Below are 20614 nucleotides of genomic sequence, written 5' to 3'. Positions count from 1 at the left end.
CTCCGCTGGCGAGACGTCACCCTAACGGGAGAAGAATCTGATGCCATTATTTTTCTTTTACAGGTACATGTGATGGGTTCTAATCACAAAAAGTGGTGGGTCACCCAGAGGAGAACATTACTGGAACTACTGGATTACTACACTGCTTTTTTGGGGAAAATTGTTGGTTTGTGGGGGACCCTAAACAATGTCTGATTACAATAAAATTTGACACGGATCTTTTATTTTATTAGTGGAACAAGAACAACATGTGGCCCAAAAGATTTTGTAACATTTGACATGTTGAACAGGTCTAACACACAGCCCTGGGGCCTCTAGCTTAAAAGAGTTTTGTCCAACACCACAGTGGAGTTCCACATTTAGCTTTGATCCATCAAAGTGTTGCTGAGATTTGAACTTTCAGATCGAATTTGGAGGTTTGGCCTGAAGATTAACTTTGGCAGTTTCAGCAACTATAAGTCAAAATGGTCAGATGAAACTTTATAATTGTCCCGGTCTCTTTTGCAAAGGAGATCTCAATCTCAATGGGACTAGTTTTGGTTAAATTAAATTATTTGAGAGTGTAGGATGGTATCCTTTATCGACTGACAAAGTTTGATCCAGATCTGATCCAGATTAAAGATTTTGTGGTTATTTAAATTTAACATTGAAAAGTCCATTTAATGCATATTTTGTGGCGGACACTCAGTCTTATCAATTTGTGCCACATACACACAACCATCCCACAACAATCCTGCTTACGTTGTGCCGCAGTGCCTTTGCAACCATCGCAAAACAGTCATATTTGTGACTGTTGCTTTTTTTCCAAAACATTGGCGACCATACTCTTGAGGGCGCTGCGATGGAGACTGTCAGTGACTCTCCTAAATCGCAGGCAGTCTTATCTGTGAGTGGACCTTTAATTTCACGACTTGCAGTGCTGCTGTCCTGAACTGGTCAGGTGGCAAGGAATTAACAAATCAGATTTATGAGCAAGACAAAATGATGCAGAGAGGGTTCTGTATTTTCTCATGAAAAGACAATGTGCACTTTACATTTCATGACAAAAACAGGATGATTCCCTCAGTCATATCTGCTTTAAACCATTTGGACTGAATTTAGCTCACAAGACTGACTGTGATGTTCCACATGCACGATGAAGAAAAGGAAAAGTCAGCTTCATCATTTTAATTCCTGCTGCTTCTATAAAAAACAGGCTCAGTCTGCACAATACATCACTGTCACACACACGACGTGAGCGACCACATCTTCCACCAAAGAACTATAGTTTGTTTTTTTCCCATGAGGACCTTGAATGCCGCGTGACACTGAGGTGGTTGGCGGTCCGTCAGTTGGCTTTGGGAAGTCTGTAAACGCCGAGAGAAAACAGCAGCTGGTGCTCTCTGACTTTCCTCTGCAGGAAGGCCTCCAGCTCGCCGATGTCCATCTCAGTGATGACGGGTCCCGTGGACACAAACAGCCGCAGCATGGAGTGGATACGATCCAGGGTCATGGTGTCCAGATTGGTCAGCATGGCCTGGATGTAGGCCCAGAACAGCTGCACACACAGAGAGCATAAAGTAATGAACCAGCTCCAGCTGCTCCAAGAAAAGTCCTCAAAGAGCTGTGCAGAACACACGGTCAACAAATGATAAAGAACCAAAGAGCAAACGAGATCTGAGCAGAACACACGGTCAACAAACGACAAAGAACCGAAGAGCAAACGAGATCTGAGCAGAACACACGGTCAACAAACGACAAAGAACCGAAGAGCAAACGAGATCTGAGCAGAACACACGGTCAACAAACGACAAAGAACCAAACAACAAACGAGATCTGAGCAGAACATACTGAGCGTGCTGACTGCTCAAACAGCAAACCAATGGGAGATAAAGAAATGGATCGTCTTCATGTGGCGTGGTTCCACAGTGAGTGGACAGAAAAGTGTTGGTAAATGGACTGCATTTATATAGCGCCTTTCCATCTGAATCAGACACTCAAAGCGCTTTACAATTATGCCTAACATTCACCCCGATGTCAGGGTGCTGCCATACAAGGCACTCACTACACACCGGGAGCAATAGGGGATTAAAGGCCTTGCCCAAGGGCCCTTAGTGATTTTCCAGTCAGGCGGGGATTTGAACCCATGATCTTCTGGACTCAAGCCCAACATCTTAACCACTAGACCATCACATCACCAATGTTGGGTCATTCCGTATGAACTGAACCAGTGGTCCCACGATGACCCACTCAGATTCGGCTTAAGAAAACTGTCGGTGCCTCTACATGTATAATGAACACGAGCAAAGTTAAAGGTGGATATTTTAAAGGGTTTCTGAACTATGGGGCTTTTAATAAAAGGGGTTTTTGTGCCTGTTTTTGACACTTGTGAGTTGCGTATGTTCCTGAGTAGCGATTTGTGGGTGCCAATATCTGATATCTGGCTGAAATGTGCTTTCCTGGGTAATTTGGGCCCAAGGCTTTCAGATTCTGTCATCACAAAAGGCCTCTCCCTTCTCCCTTCTGATTTACTGGCCTCCAAAGTGGTGATGTTTTTATGTGCAAAAAAGGAAAAATAAATTTTCAAGGGGCCGGTGTCAGTTTACAATCACTTACCCCAGGCTACTGACACTGGATCCCTTCAATTTGAAGAAGAAACTTGACTCTGGAAAGGTCTTAATTTAGAACTTATGGGACTCTAAAAATGCTTCTGCCTCAAAAAAAAGACACTTTTTGACCATCAAATTCACCATGTGGGCAGAATCTGTCCACATGTAGAAGCATCGCAAAGGCCCACGACGTGTGGTGATGCCATCTGATTTCTGTCCAGTGCTATGAATCTACAGTAAGTCCACGGTCATGAAACCTTTCTACATAACTGTACATGTATTACAATCATTTGCTCAAATAAAAGCTTGTTTTCAACTCCTTCATTTGAATAATTTATTTAAAGGCCCATAGTTCAGAAACCCTTCAGATTTTCCACCTAAATCTTTGCACATTTTTATTCTACATGTAGAGGCACCAAAACAATTGCTGGTGACCGTGGGTGATTTCTGGACTTTGGTTGGGTTCATATGAAACGAGTCTGTTACGTTTGGCTCTCGTGCACACTAACAGCTGCACATTAATGAGGGGAAAAAAAACAATAAACTGAGGGAAAATTTTAATTCATGTTCAGTTTTAAGCTCTGTAAAATAGCCATTTCCAAAGTGTGGGTCATGAAGGTACTTTAGGGGTGGGAGGTCAGAGAAAAATAAACAAAGTATAATATTCCTCCAAAATATTTGTGATTATTCTAACAATGAAATAACTAATAAAACAAAGCAATGTGATTTAAATGATGTGTTGCTGTTAAAGTGTTATACTTCATCTGCGTCATCCATTTTCAAACTTGACTGAGGTCTTGATCTGATAAATCTTTCCTGTAAGGTTGGTGACCCCGTGACCCCTCTATTCCAGAGCAATCACACTAAAGGCCCTGCCCCCTCACACTCAGCAAAAATCAAGTTGACCCAGGTGGAATGTCAAAAAAAACAAAATTCGTGCCACATCTGGGAGGGAATAAGGATTGCGGCAGACAGCTGTCTGACCACACAGACTGCGCCTCGAACCCGCCCCGAATGATTCATGCACACACTGTGCACATTAAGCGTCCGAACACAGTACAAATATATGTGGAACACAGTTGGATCACCCAGACAGCTGTCAGAACGCAGTCAGAATATGACAAATGCACTTACGTTGCTGTACGAGTGAGGTCCAACTGTGGGCGGAGGAAATATAATCTACCAGTATTCGCGCTGCACTTGTGGTGCATTCAGGCACAGTTGGGACATTCAGCCAGGATCTGAAATGGCGGATTATTTCGAACCGCCACTCAAACGCAATCAGATTGCTTCGAAAGCAGTTTTCATGCCGTACGTATATTTAGATTGCAGTCAGATTGTGGACAGACTGCACTCCAACCGCCAACTGATTTATTTCCATGTCGACTGCAGCTCAGCTGTTTTGCTCCCGCTGTTCCCATGTGCAAAACAGTCAGGGCGGTGGCAGGAAGTTAGCCGACTCTTCAGACTGCTCTCAGACTGCTGTCCGACCTCCTCAAATGCACCACGACACCTCCGGAATGTGGGTCGAACTTTGGCCTCTAGTGTGACGGGGTACAAAATTTGTCCTGTGACGTTGACCTCAAATCAAGGGCATGAATGTTCAAACTTGACTGAGCAATCGCACAAAAAAGACAATTGTTGCCACCCGCCTGCCTGCCCAGCCGTCGGGGTGATGACAATTTATCACCCGTAGGCATAAAAACCCATCCAGGACCCAGAAACGGCTCTGTGGTGTCGTACATAGATGCGGTGAAGCGCGACACCAGCACACACACTCAGAGCTGAACTGAATGTAATGTTGTTACACTATTAAATAAATAAATAAATAAATATAGATATTATTTTAGTTCTACTCCCTTTTAACCACAGCTGTGCTGATTTCCACAGGGGTGCAAGACTTGCAGGCGCAGTGAAATAATGAACCAACAAAATATAACACAATGCTTAATACCCTCGGCCGTATGAGCCGAAGGTATTTAGCAAACAGAATGTGACCTTTTAAAATAGGCTAAGGTTAGTCACCTTTGAACTTGCCCAAGGTCTGTGTCCCAAGAATGCTTCATGTGAGTTTGAAGACTCTGGCAGTAATAGGACTGGACTTATGCTGAGTACAGACAGACAGATGGACAAACAGACAGACGGACGCAAAGTCTTCACAATACCCGATGGCCATATTTTGGTCTCAGGTAAAAACGACAGGAGCAAAAATACAGAAAACCTGCTGGAGGTTCAGAGGGCTAAATGAGCTGGACTGAGGGGCAAATACAATGTGATGTGGACGTCCCAGACAGAAATTCATGAGCAGTATGAACACAACACAACTTGCAAAATAAAGAGTGAGTGCAGTATTTGGCACATAGAACTGTCATTCGAGTGGAACCCTCCCAGGGAGTGGACCTCCCTGTCCAACTATGTGTAAATATTTTAAATGGACAGTTAAGTGACATTGTTGAATATGTTTGTTGTTGTGCAGTAATCGGTGATTTTAGCGCCTTTGTTTGCTCACCTGCAGCCTCTCCTCCCGCTGCTCGGACTGTGTGGTGGTGTTGGAGTCTCTCTCCTCATCGCTGTCGATCAGCATCACGCTCCTCTCTGCCTTCTCTTTGGATGAGCCCGTCTCCACGACATAGTAGCGCCCGCCTGCCTCCTCCCGCAGCACGCCGTGTTGCTGCCACAAAGCCAGTTTTCTGTGCACCAGCTCCTTCGGGGCCGCCAGCTTCCCACTCAGCTCCTCCAGCGTCCATGAACCTTCCAGAGGGCAAAAAGAAGCTTGGTCTGATCATCACCATTTTATTATGAACATTTTTAACCTCTTCAGTTGTAACACAGGACATAAAAAGTGCGCCGACTGAACCATGACACACACAATCCACAGTCCTGCCTGCAAACACACTCATCGGACTCACATAAACACACTGAGCTACAGCTCGCTCACGGCTCTGCAGATTCATGGCAAAAAGAAAGCGAAACGTGAAATCAGTTACTTTTGTCCTGGAAGTGGAGGATGATGGCGGCATGAATGGGCGAGACAGTGAGGTTGGTGAGGAGGCGGTCTTCCAGCTCCACGTCCAATGTGACTGAGCCGAGGCGAGACTTCCAGCTCAGCGTTCGCATAGCCTGGAAACACAGGACACATATGACAACGTGTTCATCTGCTCGAGCAACACAATAACTCCAAGTTTTGCTCAAACTGCAAACAAGTCACAGATCAATCTGATCTCTAAAATCAACATATACGGTCACGTGCACGTTATTAACATCTAAATCCAAATCCCTTAACTTTTTTTGGGAAAAGCTGGAAATTTATTTCTAAGTTGAGTGCTTTTAGGATTTTGCGTAATTAAACGTGGTGCGAGTTCACCTGGACGTGTTTTTGAATGTGAATTTATGCTGCGTTTCACATCCAGCTCCACTGGAATCAAAGTGGATTAAACTGAGCACGGAAGAAAAAAACTATACCTGCAACGAGTGAAAAAAAAACAAACGACTATGATTGTGAAGAGCATAGAAACAGCTACGTTCACAAAATGCTTAACACTGCTACTTTCACTACAAGCAGAAAAAAAAAAATCTACGTTTGCAACATTCTTTGTTTTCCTGTGAAAAGTGGCTACAACAGCAACAAGCGGAAAAACCACTACAGTGCGAACATGTAGTAAAATGGCTACAGTCGCAACAAGCGGGAAAACAGTTGCGGTCGCAACAAGTAGAAAAAGTGGAAAATGGTGACAATTTCAACAAGTGGAAAAACAGCTAGTCGCAACACATTGAAAAACAGCTACAATCGCAACAAATGAAAAAACTGCTACAGTCGTAAAAAATGGAAAAACAGCTACAGTCGCAACAAGTGGAAAAATGGCGACAACTTCAACAAGTGGAAAAACAGCAACAATTTCAACAAGTGGAAAACGGCTACAGTCGTGACACACAGAAAGCGGCTACAATGGCAACAAATGGAAAAATGGCTACAGACACAACAAGTGGAAAATGGCTTCGGTCGCAAGAAGACGAAAAACAGCTACAATTGTAACAAATGAAAAACATCTTCAGTTGTGAAGATTATTTACTGAAATTAAACAAAGCCATATCCTACGGCCAGTAACGACACACTACTCAAACATTTCCACGACCTTCTATTGACTGCTGTAATTTCTCAAAGCCATACAAACACTTACCAAAAACTTATTTTTACTTTAATGTGAAGATTGCATGTCTGCCAATAAGTAAGTAAAGATAAAAGCTAAACTGCCAGTGTCAGTGATGAACGGTGAGCAGTCAGTGTCCACCTTTAGTTTCTCATAGCGGCGCGTGTAGGCCTCCATGGCCTGGCAGACGAGGGGAGGAAGCTCCAGTTTCTCCTCTTTCAGAGAAGGCCAGAACTCAGACGACAAAATGATGGCTGACAAGGGCAGCGGCGGCTGCTCCTCTTCACTCAGCCTTGACTCCTCCTCCCTGATGTTCGTATTGATCCTCCGGGAGTCGGCCATGTCCTGGACAAAAGAACATTGCTTAAAAAAAAACAAAAAAACACATAAACTCTACAATAGAATCTAAGTGCTAGTAGCCTCCTAGCAACAAGGTAAAGGCTCCAACACACATCCAAGTTCAATACGTATAACGTGTGCAACATTTGAGTACAAATGTTGAAGCACCCGACAGCTAATTAGCACATATTTTACTTTTTGCATTATTTTCCCAAATGTTGACAACATAAAAACGTTTAATTGCTTCCTGATGATAAGCCTCAGCTTCATGGATCTTTTGGTGCTACCTAATAGCTACCCATGTACCAAATTTCAGCTCAACCGCTGACCAATGGCTCTCGGTGGCATTTTCAATATGGCCACCATGGCAGCCATGTTTGACACCAGACTGGAACAAACTTTGGCATCGTTATAGGATGGAACATTTATGCCAAGTTTCAGCTTCACTGGCCCTGCAGTTTCGTAGAGTAAGATGCTTACACAAGTCACCACCAATGGTGACAGACAGGTGACCCATGACATAAGCCCACTGGACCTTTAGTCTAGGTGACCTAAAAATTCTTAAAAACCACCACATTTTGTTTTGGGGCTTGCTGATTGCTACCCATGCAGCAAATTTCTTCTTAAATGATGCATAAATGGCTGACAAATGGCTGTATTTGTGAATTTGAAGATGGCCACCACGGTGGCCATATTTAACATCAGATTAGAACGCTTCAAATAAACTTTGGTGTCCTCACGATAGGGACAAGCGCACCAAATTTCAGCTCCATTGATTCAGTGGTTTTGGAGATGATATTTAAAGTGACAACTAGAAAAGTGGGCATGGTCACAGTCCAGGGGTCATATCAAGGTCAAAAATGAAAATTTCACAAAACTCGCCAGAAGAATTTTTTGGCTTGATGATAGCTACCCATGTAGCAAATCCGAATCCATCCATCCATCCATCCATTTTCTTCCGCTTTATCCGGAGTCGGGTTGCGGGGGCAGCAGCTCAAGCAAAGCCGCCGAGACCTCCCGATCCACACACACCTCCCCCAGCTCCTCCAGGGGAACCCCAAGGCATTTCCAAGCCAGCCGAGAGATGTAGTCCCTCCAGCGTGTTCTGGGTCTTCTCCGGGGCCTCCTCCCAATGGGACGTGCCCGGAACACCTCTCCAGTGGGGCGTCCAGGGGGCATCCGGAAAAGATGCCCGAGCCACCTCAACTGACTCCTTTCGACGTGGAGGAGCAGTGGCTCAACTCCGAGCTCCTCCCGAGTGACTGAGCTCCTGACCCTATCTCTAAGGGAGCACCCAGCCACCCTGTGGAGGAAACTCATCTCAGCCGCTTGTACTCGCGATCTCGTTCTTTCCGTCATGAGCCAAATCTCATGACCATAGGTGAGGATCGGAATGTAGATCGATCGGTAAATCGAGAGCTTTGCCCCCCTACTCAGCTCTCTCTTCACCACGACGGTCCGATACAGCGACCGCATCACCACAGATGCTGCACCGATCCGTCTATCAATCTCACGCTCCATCCGTCCCTCACTCGTGAACAAGACCCCGAGATACTTAAACTCCTACACTTGAGGCAAGGACACTCCACTGACCTGAAGAGGGCAAAGCACCCTTTTCCGGTCGAGAACCATGGCCTCAGATTTGGAGGTGCTGATTTTCATCCCGGACACTTCACACTCGGCTGCAAACTGCCCCAGTGCATGCTGAAGGTCCTGATTTGATGAAGCCAAGAGAACCACATCGCCCGCAAACAGCAGAGACGAGATTCTGTGGTTCCCAAACCAGACCCCCTCTACACCCTGGCTGCGCCTAGAAATTCTGTCCATAAAAATAATGAACAGAACCGGTGACAAAGGGCAGCCCTGGCGGAGGCCAACGTACACTGGAAACAGGTTTGACTTACTACCGGCAATGTGAACCAAGCTCCTGCTGCGGTTGTACAGGTGCCCCGAGGGACACGGTCGAACGCCTTCTTTAGATCCACAAAATACATGTGGACTGGTTGGGTGAACTCCCATGAACCCTCGAGCACCCGATGGAGTGTGTAGAGCTGGTCCAGTGTGCCACGACCAGGACGAAAACCACACTGCTCCTCCTGAATACGAGGTTCGACCATCAGTCGAATTCTCCTCTCTAGTACTCTGGAATAGACCTTACCGGGGAGGCTGAGGAGTATGGTCCCCCTATAGCTGGAACACACCCTCCTGTCCCCCTTCTTAAACAGAGGGACCACCACCCCGGTCTGCCAATCCAGAGGCACTGTCCCCGATCGCCAAGCGATGTTGCAGAGGCGTGTCAGCCAAGACAGTCCCACAACATCCAGAGACTTAAGGTACTCAGGATGGATTTCATCCACCCCAGGAGCCTTGCCACTGAGGAGCTTTCTAACCACCTCGGTGACTTCGGCCTGGGTAATGGATGAGTCTGCCTCTGAGTCCCCAGTCTCTGCTTCCTCTTCAGGAAGACGTGACGATGGGATTGAGGAGATGTAGCATTTTCACTTCGCATTTCAGAGTTTTTTTCCTCAATCCTGGGCAACTGGGGTGGTCCCTAATAATCCTATGTTAAAATATTAAAGAAGTATTAAAAATACTTCTGGCCTGGTTTGGGTTCTCCTATTATAGGGGAAGTGTGTGATGTTTGAAGACCAACTCTGAATCCAGTGCTCGTGTGCTAAATGTCCACGTGTCGCTACCACCACTGTTCCCACTGTAACAACCCAAGTGAGAAGACAAGGCTGAATGACTTTCAGCAACATACAAAAATAAGGGCACATTTCGCTGAAAGCTAACTTCAGAACCCCACTGTAAACTGGTTGCAGGACTACCTTAGTAATAGGTAGCAAGCAGTGTGTGGACATTGGTGCTGTACTGTCTACTCCAACAAAAGCGGTCTGTGGTGTACCTCAAGGTTCAATATTGGGCCCTTGGCTTTTTCTCATGTACTATGTTAATGATATACGCTCTGCAGTAAATTGTACATTGCTGCTGTATGCTGACGGGTCGACCTTCTTGGTTGCTAGCAAAAGAGCAACTGTCTTCAGAACTGCAGTCTGTGAATGGCTTTTTGGGAGGCCATTCAAAAATTACACTAGGCAAAAATAGCCCATTTTGACACCCCCCTCTGAAACACCAGACACATACCCCCTTCCTGTTACATGACACCTATGTTACGCCCCCTCCCTCACTCTGTTTGTTCCATGATTAGAGTCTGATCTTAATCTTATTCTGTTATGGTTTTGCTGTATCCGTTGCAGACTGTTCAAAGACATTATTGTACATTCTAAGTGACACTGTATCAGTGACCTTGTAATTTGTAAAAAAAAAAAAAAAAAAAGAAAAAAAAAAAGAAAAAAAGAGTATTTTAATTGCTGTCTGATGCCTTGCACAATATAAGTTTTTTTTTTTTTTTGTTGGTGTGCTGTCTGCCCTGGGAGGCCTGAAGTTGCTGTACTCATTGGAGATTGTTCAAAGAGATTATAACACTCTTTATCAGTGACCTTGTAATTTAATTCCTGTCTGATGCCTTGCATAAAAGTTTTGCTGGTGTAAAATATAGATTCTTTTTTTAATGTACCATCTGCACCTACCAACCAGCACGAATTCTGGCTCTCACAGGGCTGTTAATTTTTCTTTAAGAAGCCCTCTTATTCTGCACTCTTTACCTGTATTAACTGCACCTGTTTGAACTTGTTACCTGTATAAAAGACACTTGTTCACACACTCAATCAATCACACTCCAACCTGTCCACCATAGCCAAGACCAAAGAGCTGACTAAGGACACCAGGGACAAAACTGTAGACCTGCACAAGGCTGGGATGGACTACAGGACAACAGGCAAGCAGCTTGGTAGATGACAACAACTGTTCCGATTATTTATTAGAAAGTGGAAGAAACACAAGATGACTGTCAGTCTCCCTCGGTCTGGGATTCCATGCAAGATCTCACTTTGTGGGGTAAGGATGATTCTGAGAAAGCTCAGAACTACACAGGAGGACCTGGTCAATGACCTGAAGGGAGCTGGGACCACAGTCACAAAGATTACATCAGTATTTAAAATCATGATTTAAAATCCTGCAGGGCAGCAAGGTCCCCCTGCTCAAGCCAGCACATGCCCAGGCCTGTTTGAAGTTCACCAGTGACCATCTGGATGATCCAGAGGAGGCATGGGAGAAGGTCATGTGGTCAGATGAGACCAGAATAGAGCTTTTTGGAATCAACTCCACTTACCATGTTTAGAGGATGAGAACAACCCCAAGAAAACCATCCCAACCATGAAGCATGGGGTGGAAACATCATACTCTGGGGGTGCTCTTCTGCAAAGGGGACATGACGACTGCACCGTAGTGAAGGGAGGATGGATGGGGTCATGTATTGCGAGATTTTGGCAAACAACCTCCTTCCCTCAGTAAGAGGATTGAAGATGGGTCATGGCTGGATCTTCCAGCATGACAATGACCCCAAACACACAGCCAGGGCAACTAAGGAGGGGCTCCGTAGGAAACATTTCAAGGTCCTGGAGTGGCCTGGCCAGTCACCAGACCTGAACTCAATAGAAAATCTTTGGAGGGAGCTGAAACTCCAAACCTGAAAGATTTGGAGAAGATTTGTATGGAGGAGTGGACCAAAATCCCTGCTGCAGTGTGCAAACCTGGTGAAAAACTACAGGAAACGTTTGACCTCTGTAATTGCAAACAAAGGCTACTGTACCAAATATTAACATTGATTTTCACAGGTGTTCAAATACTTATTTGCAGCAGTAACATACAAATAAATTATAAAAAAAAAAATCATACATTGTAATTTCCGGATTTTTTTTTTTTTTATTTAGATTAGATCCCTCACAGTGGACGTGTTTCTAAGATGAAAATTTCAGACCCCTCCATGATTTCTAAGTGGGAGAACTTGCAAAATCACAGGGTGTTCAAATACTTATTTTCCTCACTATATATATATATATATATATATATATATATATACACACACAGTGATGCCGGTAACGCGTTACTTAGTAACGCGTTACTCTAATCTGACCACTTCTTTTAGTAACGCGTAATCTAACGCGTTAATCTTTCCAAGTCAGTAATCAGATTAAAGTTACTTCTCCATGTCACTGTGCGTTACTATTATTTTTCATTGTGGGTCGATAGCAGCATTAAACTTGGTCCGTGGGCAGGGGGTCGGGGTTCGACTGAACGGCCCACTTTCAGCGAGCTGTGAGCTTTTCATCCGCGGTTTTTTGCAGCTGCTTGACTCGTCCTCACCTCTTAAAGGGCGGTGATCAGAACACCTGCACTGAGCTTTACGAAGACATTTTTATACTTTTTTCCTCCTTTATTTAGAGTTCTGAGCTGAGCCGCTCCGTATCGTCTCATTAAAAACAGCTGATCCTCGGTGACGCGTCAACAACTAACACTATTTTCCACTCAAATGCACCTAAACTCTCTTTCTGAGGACCACATGATGTGAAAACGCAATAAAACTTTCTTACCTGTAAATCTGGTCCTGTTTTCTGCATAAATAAATGTTATCCATTCTTTGTGCTCAAACAGCAAAGCAGGGGCGAATCCAGATGGAATGGGGGCGTGGGGGAGGGATGTGCCCCCCCCCCCCCACAACACCCCTAGATTAAAGGTCCAGTTTTGAAGCCGTTTTTTACTACAACTACTAATATTGCTTAAAATAATAATAATTTCGACAAGTAAAATGTTTAGAGAGAATTTAAATGTTAGAAAAATGTTAGAATTTAATAGTTACATTTATAAACAAAGTAGGTTTGAAATTGCAAGTTTTACTGTTACAGTGCTGTCAACAGTTAAATATGAGGTCAAGAAAGACGTCTTTATTTTACTTTTTATAAAACAAGTATTTATTTTCACTGAAGTCAAGAAAGGGTGACTATAAAGTGAGTTTTGGCAAAACAGGTATCATTTTCATGTTGAGGTGGCAGAGGGTTGTTGTCGACAGCTGGGAAAGTAACTAAAAAAGTAACTAGTAATCTAACTTAGTTACTTTTACAATTGAGTAATCAGTAAAGTAACTAAGTTACTGTTTCAAGGAGTAATCAGTAATTGGATTACTTTTTCAAAGTAACTGTGGCAACACTATATATATATATATATATATATATATATATATATATATATATATATAAAAAAGATGGATGGATTTTCTTTGTGCATCTTGACAAACTGGATGGTTTCACCATCAAAGTGCAGCCGCTGACCTTCAGCATGACCTCGCAGTAATGCATGTGCGACTCTCCGAAGCGAAGCTTCAGCAGCTCCACGTTACGAATCTCCCTGGAAGCACACACAAACACAAAAAACAACACATTGTGACATCATCTGCCATCAGCAAACAGCAAACTGCCAGCTCAGCGGCTCGTTAGGTGCATCATAATGGACGTGCACTTTGCTTTATATGGTCACAAGTTCAACCTGCACAACTGCATGAAACTGACACTTTAATCTGATGCTGGTTACAAGACATGGACCAATCAGAGGCATTTGTTTCAAGCACAGTGTGATTTAACAGATGATGTTACGTCTGTTTTCACCGTGCGTGACACAGAGTACATTTATACGTACAGTCTGTACATGTTTACGATGTGGCACCATTCAGCCGGCCTCAGTCTGAGACCCAGAAATGGTCTAAACACGAGACCAAGTCCCACCAACATTCTTCATATTTTTGCAGGCAGTTGGTTTGTTTAAGTCAGTTATGGAGGTAAATGAGGCTGTGAGGAGGAAAAAAACAAGGCTGACAAACACACAAGATGCAGACTTTCCTTTGTGAAGACAAACTCTTAAAACACTTAGTTCAAACTTTAACATTATATCTTTCCCAAGTTGGTGTGGGTTTGACAAAAGTGAAGTCTCCAACGTCCAGCAGGTTTCAAAGCTTCGGTCTCTTGCTCAAGGACACTTAAGACAAATGGAGTTTAGGTCAAAACGTTTCTGGTGCAACAAATCAATACATTTAAAAAAATATTTTGGTCTGTCTGTTTAAGAACAAACATGACTTCATCCGAAGTTTGAAAAACGTTTTGTCATAGGTATTAAAGGCACTGCGCTGCAGTGGTTTGAATCATATTTATCTAATAGATTACAATTTGTTCATGTAAATGGGGAATCTTCTTCACAGACTAAGGTTAATTATGGAGTTCCACAAGGTTCTGTGCTAGGACCAATTTTATTCACTTTATACATGCTTCCCTTAGGCAGTATTATTAGACGGCATTGCTTAAATTTTCATTGTTACGCAGATGATACCCAGCTTTATCTATCCATGAAGCCAGAGGACACACACCAATTAGCTAAACTGCAGGATTGTCTTACAGACATAAAGACATGGATGACCTCTAATTTCCTGCTTTTAAACTCAGATAAAACTGAAGTTATTGTACTTGGCCCCACAAATCTTAGAAACATGGTGTCTAACCAGATCCTTACTCTGGATGGCATTACCCTGACCTCTAGTAATACTGTGAGAAATCTTGGAGTCATTTTTGATCAGGATATGTTATTCAATGTGCATATTAAACAAATATGTAGGACTGCTTTTTTGCATTTACGCAATATCTCTAAAATTAGAAAGGTCTTGTCTCAGAGTGATGCTGAAAAACTAATTCATGCATTTATTTCCTCTAGGCTGGACTACTGTAATTCATTATTATCAGGTTGTCCTAAAAGTTCCCTGAAAAGCCTTCAGTTAATTCAAAATGCTGCAGCTAGAGTACTGACAGGGACTAGAAGGAGAGAGCATATCTCACCCATATTGGCCTCTCTTCATTGGCTTCCTGTTAATTCTAGAATAGAATTTAAAATTCTTCTTCTTACTTATAAGGTTTTGAATAATCAGGTCCCATCTTATCTTAGGGACCTCATAGTACCATATCACCCCAATAGAGCGCTTCGCTCTCAGACTGCAGGCTTACTTGTAGTTCCTAGGGTTTGTAAGAGTAGAATGGGAGGCAGAGCCTTCAGCTTTCAGGCTCCTCTCCTGTGGAACCAGCTCCCAATTCAGATCAGGGAGACAGACACCCTCTCTACTTTTAAGATTAGGCTTAAAACTTTCCTTTTTGCTAAAGCTTATAGTTAGGGCTGGATCAGGTGACCCTGAACCATCCCTTAGTTATGCTGTTATAGACTTAGACTGCTGGGGGGTTCCCATGATGCACTGAGTGTTTTTTTCTCTTTTTGCTCTGTATGCACCACTCTGCATTTAATCATTAGTGATCGATCTCTGCTCCCCTCCACAGCATGTCTCTTTCCTGGTTCTCTCCCTCAGCCCCAACCAGTCCCAGCAGAAGACTGCCCCTCCCTGAGCCTGGTTCTGCTGGAGGTTTCTTCCTGTTAAAAGGGAATTTTTCCTTCCCACTGTTGCCAAGTGCTGGCTCACAGGGGGTCGTTTTGACCGTTGGGGTTTTTACGTAATTATTGTATGGCCTTGCCTTACAATATAAAGCGCCTGTTTGTTGTGATTTGGCACTATATAAATAAAATTGATTGATTGATTGATCCACCGGGTGGGGACGGGTCAGTTCTCTGCGTGGACGGTTGTAATCCAGAACCCAAGGTGGTGTCGTGGATGTGCCAACATGACGCTAGGGCACACTCCCAGACTCGACTAACTTGACAGCTTCATGGATATGATTGTTTGTCCCCATTTCTGGTGGTTTGATGGTGGGTCGGTGTGGATTAATATGCCCCTCAATCAGTAAGTGGATGCACCTTTGTTAGTGTTTTTTATTTATCTGTTTATGTATTTATTTTAAATGGTATGTATATTACAGGAGATTCTAAATGTCAGAGCTTTTTCTCTGTTCTTCCACACACGTACACGGCTGGCTGCGTGGTCTTTTACAGGAGTTTAATCTTTAACACCACTGTACTCTGCATTAAAGAATCTTTAACACCATTAACCATTAGAAGGCGCCGCACGCGATTAATACACAAGCATCAACAATAGTTACATACATTTACATACACCTTGGCTAAAAACTTTCAAACTCTGCTTTCTCCAACTACACATATTAAAGAATTATTAACTGAGCACAAGGTCTGTAATGGAAAATATGAGACCACAGTGTAAGTACAGTCCGAGGTCCGTAAGAAAAACACAGAGGTCTGATATTCCCGATATTCCCGTACAGACCAAGCAAGGGAGGTTAATAATTTGTTTATATATATGTGTGTGTGTGTGTGTGTGGAGGCAAAGACTCGACAAAGGAGGAAGGTATCAATACAAGATTCCCCACAGAAGTGTAAGTTTTTGTTGTAGTCATCAACTACAAAAGTTTGCTTGTCTTTTTAATGTAGATTTTGGAAGCCTTGGCTTAACTCTTTAGGTTGTTTTTTTCCTGCTCGTAAATGCAAGAAGTCACTGGTTCTTTAGTTTGCCCTTTAAATACAGGCAAAGGTTCTCCAACTGTAACTCAAAATTATGACAATTCATCATGCAGCTTTTATAAATTACATCAATGTCGAGAAGCTTCTGGACTCTTCCCTGTGAAACAGGAGTTTATCCTGGTGTATAAAGCTGTCATGTAATTGCTATTGTTTTATGTTTTTGTTGAAATAATTTAGGCATTCTGATTTAACCCATTATTTGATAAAATACAATACGTGCAGTAGGAGAAAACAGAGTTGGGTGTTTTTAGCTAAGGCAGCTTTTCCTGCTTTTTACAAGCAGCAAATATATCTAGTGCGGTGCTTCCCAGTTCAAACCCACCCCTGCTCATTCTCCATGTAACATGGAGTCGCATCAGAAAGGGCACCTGGCGTAAAACTTGTGCCAAATCAACTTGCCGATCCACTTCAGGTCAGCTGTTGCGACCCTGAGTGAAAACAAGGGAGCAGCCGAAGGGACTTACTTTAGAAATCTGGACCTTCTTTTAATATTTTAAAAATAAACTTTTGTCTTTACTGCTGCTACATCTCATTTGCTGCCTGACATAAATATAAATATCAAACACCATTAATGCCATTACTACAGTGCCCATGAGCCTGACCTGTTGATAACATAGATAATGGAGTAGCTTAGCTCATAAAGTAATAAGAATAGTGTATTTGATGATAAAAGCACCAAACATCGAAAACGCATTTTCAGATACATTGTTTCAGAGGCTGAAAGAGATTATCATTAATGCAAAGAATTATCTTTTGGGTATATTAATACATTGGTTTTCTCCTCCAAGGCAGTATGGAGTCACAGGCAGCACTTGCGCAGCATATCAAGCTGGCTGTCTTTCAAAGTGGTGCCAAATACATGTTGCATCACTGAAACTACTTTCTTCTGTTGACTGGGGTTTGTCAAAAAATGAAGCTGGGGTTTTTGAGCAAAGGTGGACAACTTTGGCTCAATAATCTTGAACCAGCCTTACTGAGGATTGTATTTGAAGTTATCAGTGCCCATCGGGGGAGGCATTTCATATCTGAAAACACTAAATATCATCCAGAGGAGTCACAGTGCATGGCTGATGGAAATGGGCTTTGATGACCCGGAGAATGGACAAGAAGGTGTCTTTGTTAGAGGAATCTGACCAGGTGATACACCATCTGTGATCTAGCAACCCTTGACCTGCCTACAGAGGAATCAAAGCACTTTGTTCCTTTCAACCTACATCTCATCCCACTCCAGTAATGGTGGAAGATTGTAGAGTCTGGACAGATGCCACTGTCACACTGGGTGAGCTACTTTGAGCTGTTGTATAAGGCTGATCCTCTTGCTGGGATGTTAAACATCTCTGTCACCAAGGTTCTTATAGCTTATTCTACAGTCAACTATGAAACATTAACTCTTGATGAAATTGTGAAGGGTATGAAACACCATGGGGCAGGGAAAGCTCCTCCAGGCAGATAGTGATGATGTTCTCCTGGCATTGCAAACAATGTCTGTTTCAATATGGGAGACGGGTATCAACCCTACAGAGGGGAAGAAAGAACTTGTTCAAATCTGGAAAGGAAACGGTGATTGTATGGATTATAACAACTATAGGGTACTCCCACTGATCCCTGTGCCAGGGAATGTGCTTGCAAGGATTATTCTTAATGGGATTCAGTTCCAGCTCCTTGCTGCCCAGTGAACAGTCTAGCTTCATGCCCAACAAGTTAACCATTGACCGCATTCTAGCCAAAGGAGTTCTCACAGAATGCAAATATGAATAGCAACAGTGCTTTTTCAGGCCTGTGTTGGTTTTTGCTAAACGTATCATTCAGTTGATCTGACTGCTCTCTGGGACATCCTAAGAATTCATGGGATTCCTAAGAAATTGCTGGACATCATAGCCAGCCTATACACAGATACTGTGAGCAGAGCAGAGGCAGAGACTCTGAATTTTTTTTCTCATTGAAAAATGGCATTTGTTAGGGATGTGTTTTGGCTCTTAAATTCTTCAACACTTCAATGGACTGTGTGTTGGGCAGGGTTGTGGAAATCAGTGACTCTCTTGACAAGGAAAGGTTCACTGACCCTGACTTGGCAGGAGAATGAAGGTTCAAGTCTTTGGAGTCCTGCTGCTTCCTGTCTTACTGTATAGTTGTGGGACATAGACCCTAACCAGTCAGCTAAGGTGGTGAATGGACGTCTTAGTACTTAGTACTGAGACTCTTTGGAAGATCCTTGGGTACCACTGGAATGATTTTGTATCAAATGAGATATTACGGTGCATCCAGAAAGTATTCACAGCGTTTCGCTTTTTCCATATTTTGTTACTTTATGGCCTTATTCGAAAATGGATGAAATTCATTTATTTCCCTCAAATTCTACACACAATACCCCATATGTGAAAAAAGTTTTTGTTTTGTTTTTTTCAAGATTTTTGCAAATTTATTAAAAAAAACAACAACTAAGAAATCACATCTGCATACATATTCACAGTTGTTGCCATGAAGCTCAAAACTGACCTCAGGTGCATCCTATTTCCACAGGTCATCCTTGAGATGTTTCTACCACTTAACTGGAGTCCACATGATTTGGAAAGGCACACACCTGTCTACAGTGGTGCTCAAAGGTTTACATACCCTGGCAGAATTTTAGATTTTTTTGGCCATTTTTCAGCGAATATGAATAATAACACAAAACTTTTTTTCCCACTCATGGTTAGTGGTTGTGTGAAACCATTTATTGTCAAACAACTGTGTTTACTCTTTTTAAATCATAATGAGAACAGAAATGACTACCCAAATGACCTTGGTCAAAATTTTACATACTCCAGTTCTTAATACCATGTACGCCCCCCTTTAACATAAATGACAGCTTGGAGTCTTTAGTGGTAGTTGTGGACGAGTCTCTTTATTTAGTCTAATGATAAAGCTGCCCATTCTTCTAGGCAAAAAAGCCTCCAGTTCCTGCAAATGTTTGGGCTGTCTTGTATGAACTGGACATTTGAGATCTCCCACAGTGGCTCAATGATATTGAGGACAGGAGAGTGAGATGGCCACTCCAGAACCTTCATTTTATTCTTCTGTAGCCAGTGACAGGTCAACGTGGCCTTGTGTTTTTGGTCGTTGTCATGTTGGAACATTCAGGTACGTCTCATGTGCAGTTTCTGGGCTGATGAGTGCAAATTTCCTCCAGTATTTTTTGATAACATGATGCATTCATCCTGCCATCAATTTTGACCACGTTTCCTGTGCCTTTGTAGCTCACACATCCCCAAAACTTGAGTGATCCACCTCTGTTTCACAGTAGGAAGCGTGCAGGACAACTCTGTGAAGGTCCTTGAGTGGTCCAGCCAGAGCCCAGACCTGAATCCGATTGAACATCTCTGGAGAGATCTGAAAATGGCTGTGCACTGACACTCCCCCTCTAACCTGATGGAGCTTGAGAGGTGCTGCAAAGAGGAATGGACAAATCTGCCCAAAGATAGGTGCACCGAGCTGTGGCTGTAATTGCTGGCAAAGGTCCATCAACGGTGTTGAGTAAAAAGTGTGAATACGCGTGTGTACATGTGATTTTTTTTAATATAAAAAAACATACAAACAAAAAAATATTTTCATGCTATCATTATGGGGTGTTGTGAGTAGACGTTTGAGTGGAAAAATAAATTTACTCCATTTAGGAATAAGGCTGTAACATAAAATGTTGGAAAAGTGAAGCGCTGTGAATACTTTGTACTGCACTGTACTTAGGGAAACTAAGATGAGGAGTATCACTTACAGTGGGGAAAATAAGTATTTGACCCCCTGTCAGTTTTGCAGGTTTTCTCACATACAAAGAATGGAGAGGTCTGTAATTTTTATCATATGTACACTTCAACTGTGAGAGACGGAATCTAAAAAAAAAAAAAAAAAAAAATCCAGAAAATCACATTGTATGATTTTTAAATAATTATTTTATGCAATAAAATGCAAATTACGTATTTGACCCCCTACCAACCAACCAGCAAGATTTCTGGCTCTCACAGACCTGTTAATTTTTCTTTAAGAAGCCTTCTTATTCTGCACTGTTTACCTGTTCCCTAAAAAGCCTTCAGTTAATTCAAAATGCTGCAGCTAGAGTACTGACGGGGACTGGAAGGAGAGAGCATATCT

General features: G+C 42.9%; 1 protein-coding gene across 2 annotated transcripts in view; it reads right to left on the bottom strand.

Moving 5' to 3' along the window:
• Positions 1 to 1251: 1251 nt before the first annotated feature.
• The window catches only part of anapc2 (anaphase promoting complex subunit 2), a 54719-nt gene continuing 35356 nt past the window's right edge, over positions 1252 to 20614 (bottom strand). The window contains exons 10-14 of one of the 2 annotated variants that reach the window (XM_034189896.1): positions 13303 to 13378; positions 6878 to 7081; positions 5576 to 5708; positions 5098 to 5339; positions 1252 to 1537 (exon numbers count right to left, since the gene is read on the bottom strand). In XM_034189896.1, coding sequence (XP_034045787.1) covers positions 1328 to 1537; positions 5098 to 5339; positions 5576 to 5708; positions 6878 to 7081; positions 13303 to 13378 — 865 coding nt within the window. In that variant the 3' untranslated portion in view covers positions 1252 to 1327. The other variant, XM_034189897.1, reaches the window with a different exon arrangement.

The sequence above is a fragment of the Thalassophryne amazonica genome, chromosome 16 (assembly GCF_902500255.1).
Source record: "Thalassophryne amazonica chromosome 16, fThaAma1.1, whole genome shotgun sequence".
Classification (NCBI taxonomy): Eukaryota; Metazoa; Chordata; class Actinopteri; order Batrachoidiformes; family Batrachoididae; genus Thalassophryne; species Thalassophryne amazonica.
The sequence above is the reverse complement of the archived record's forward strand: the minus strand, read 5'-3'. Positions and strand labels throughout refer to the sequence as shown.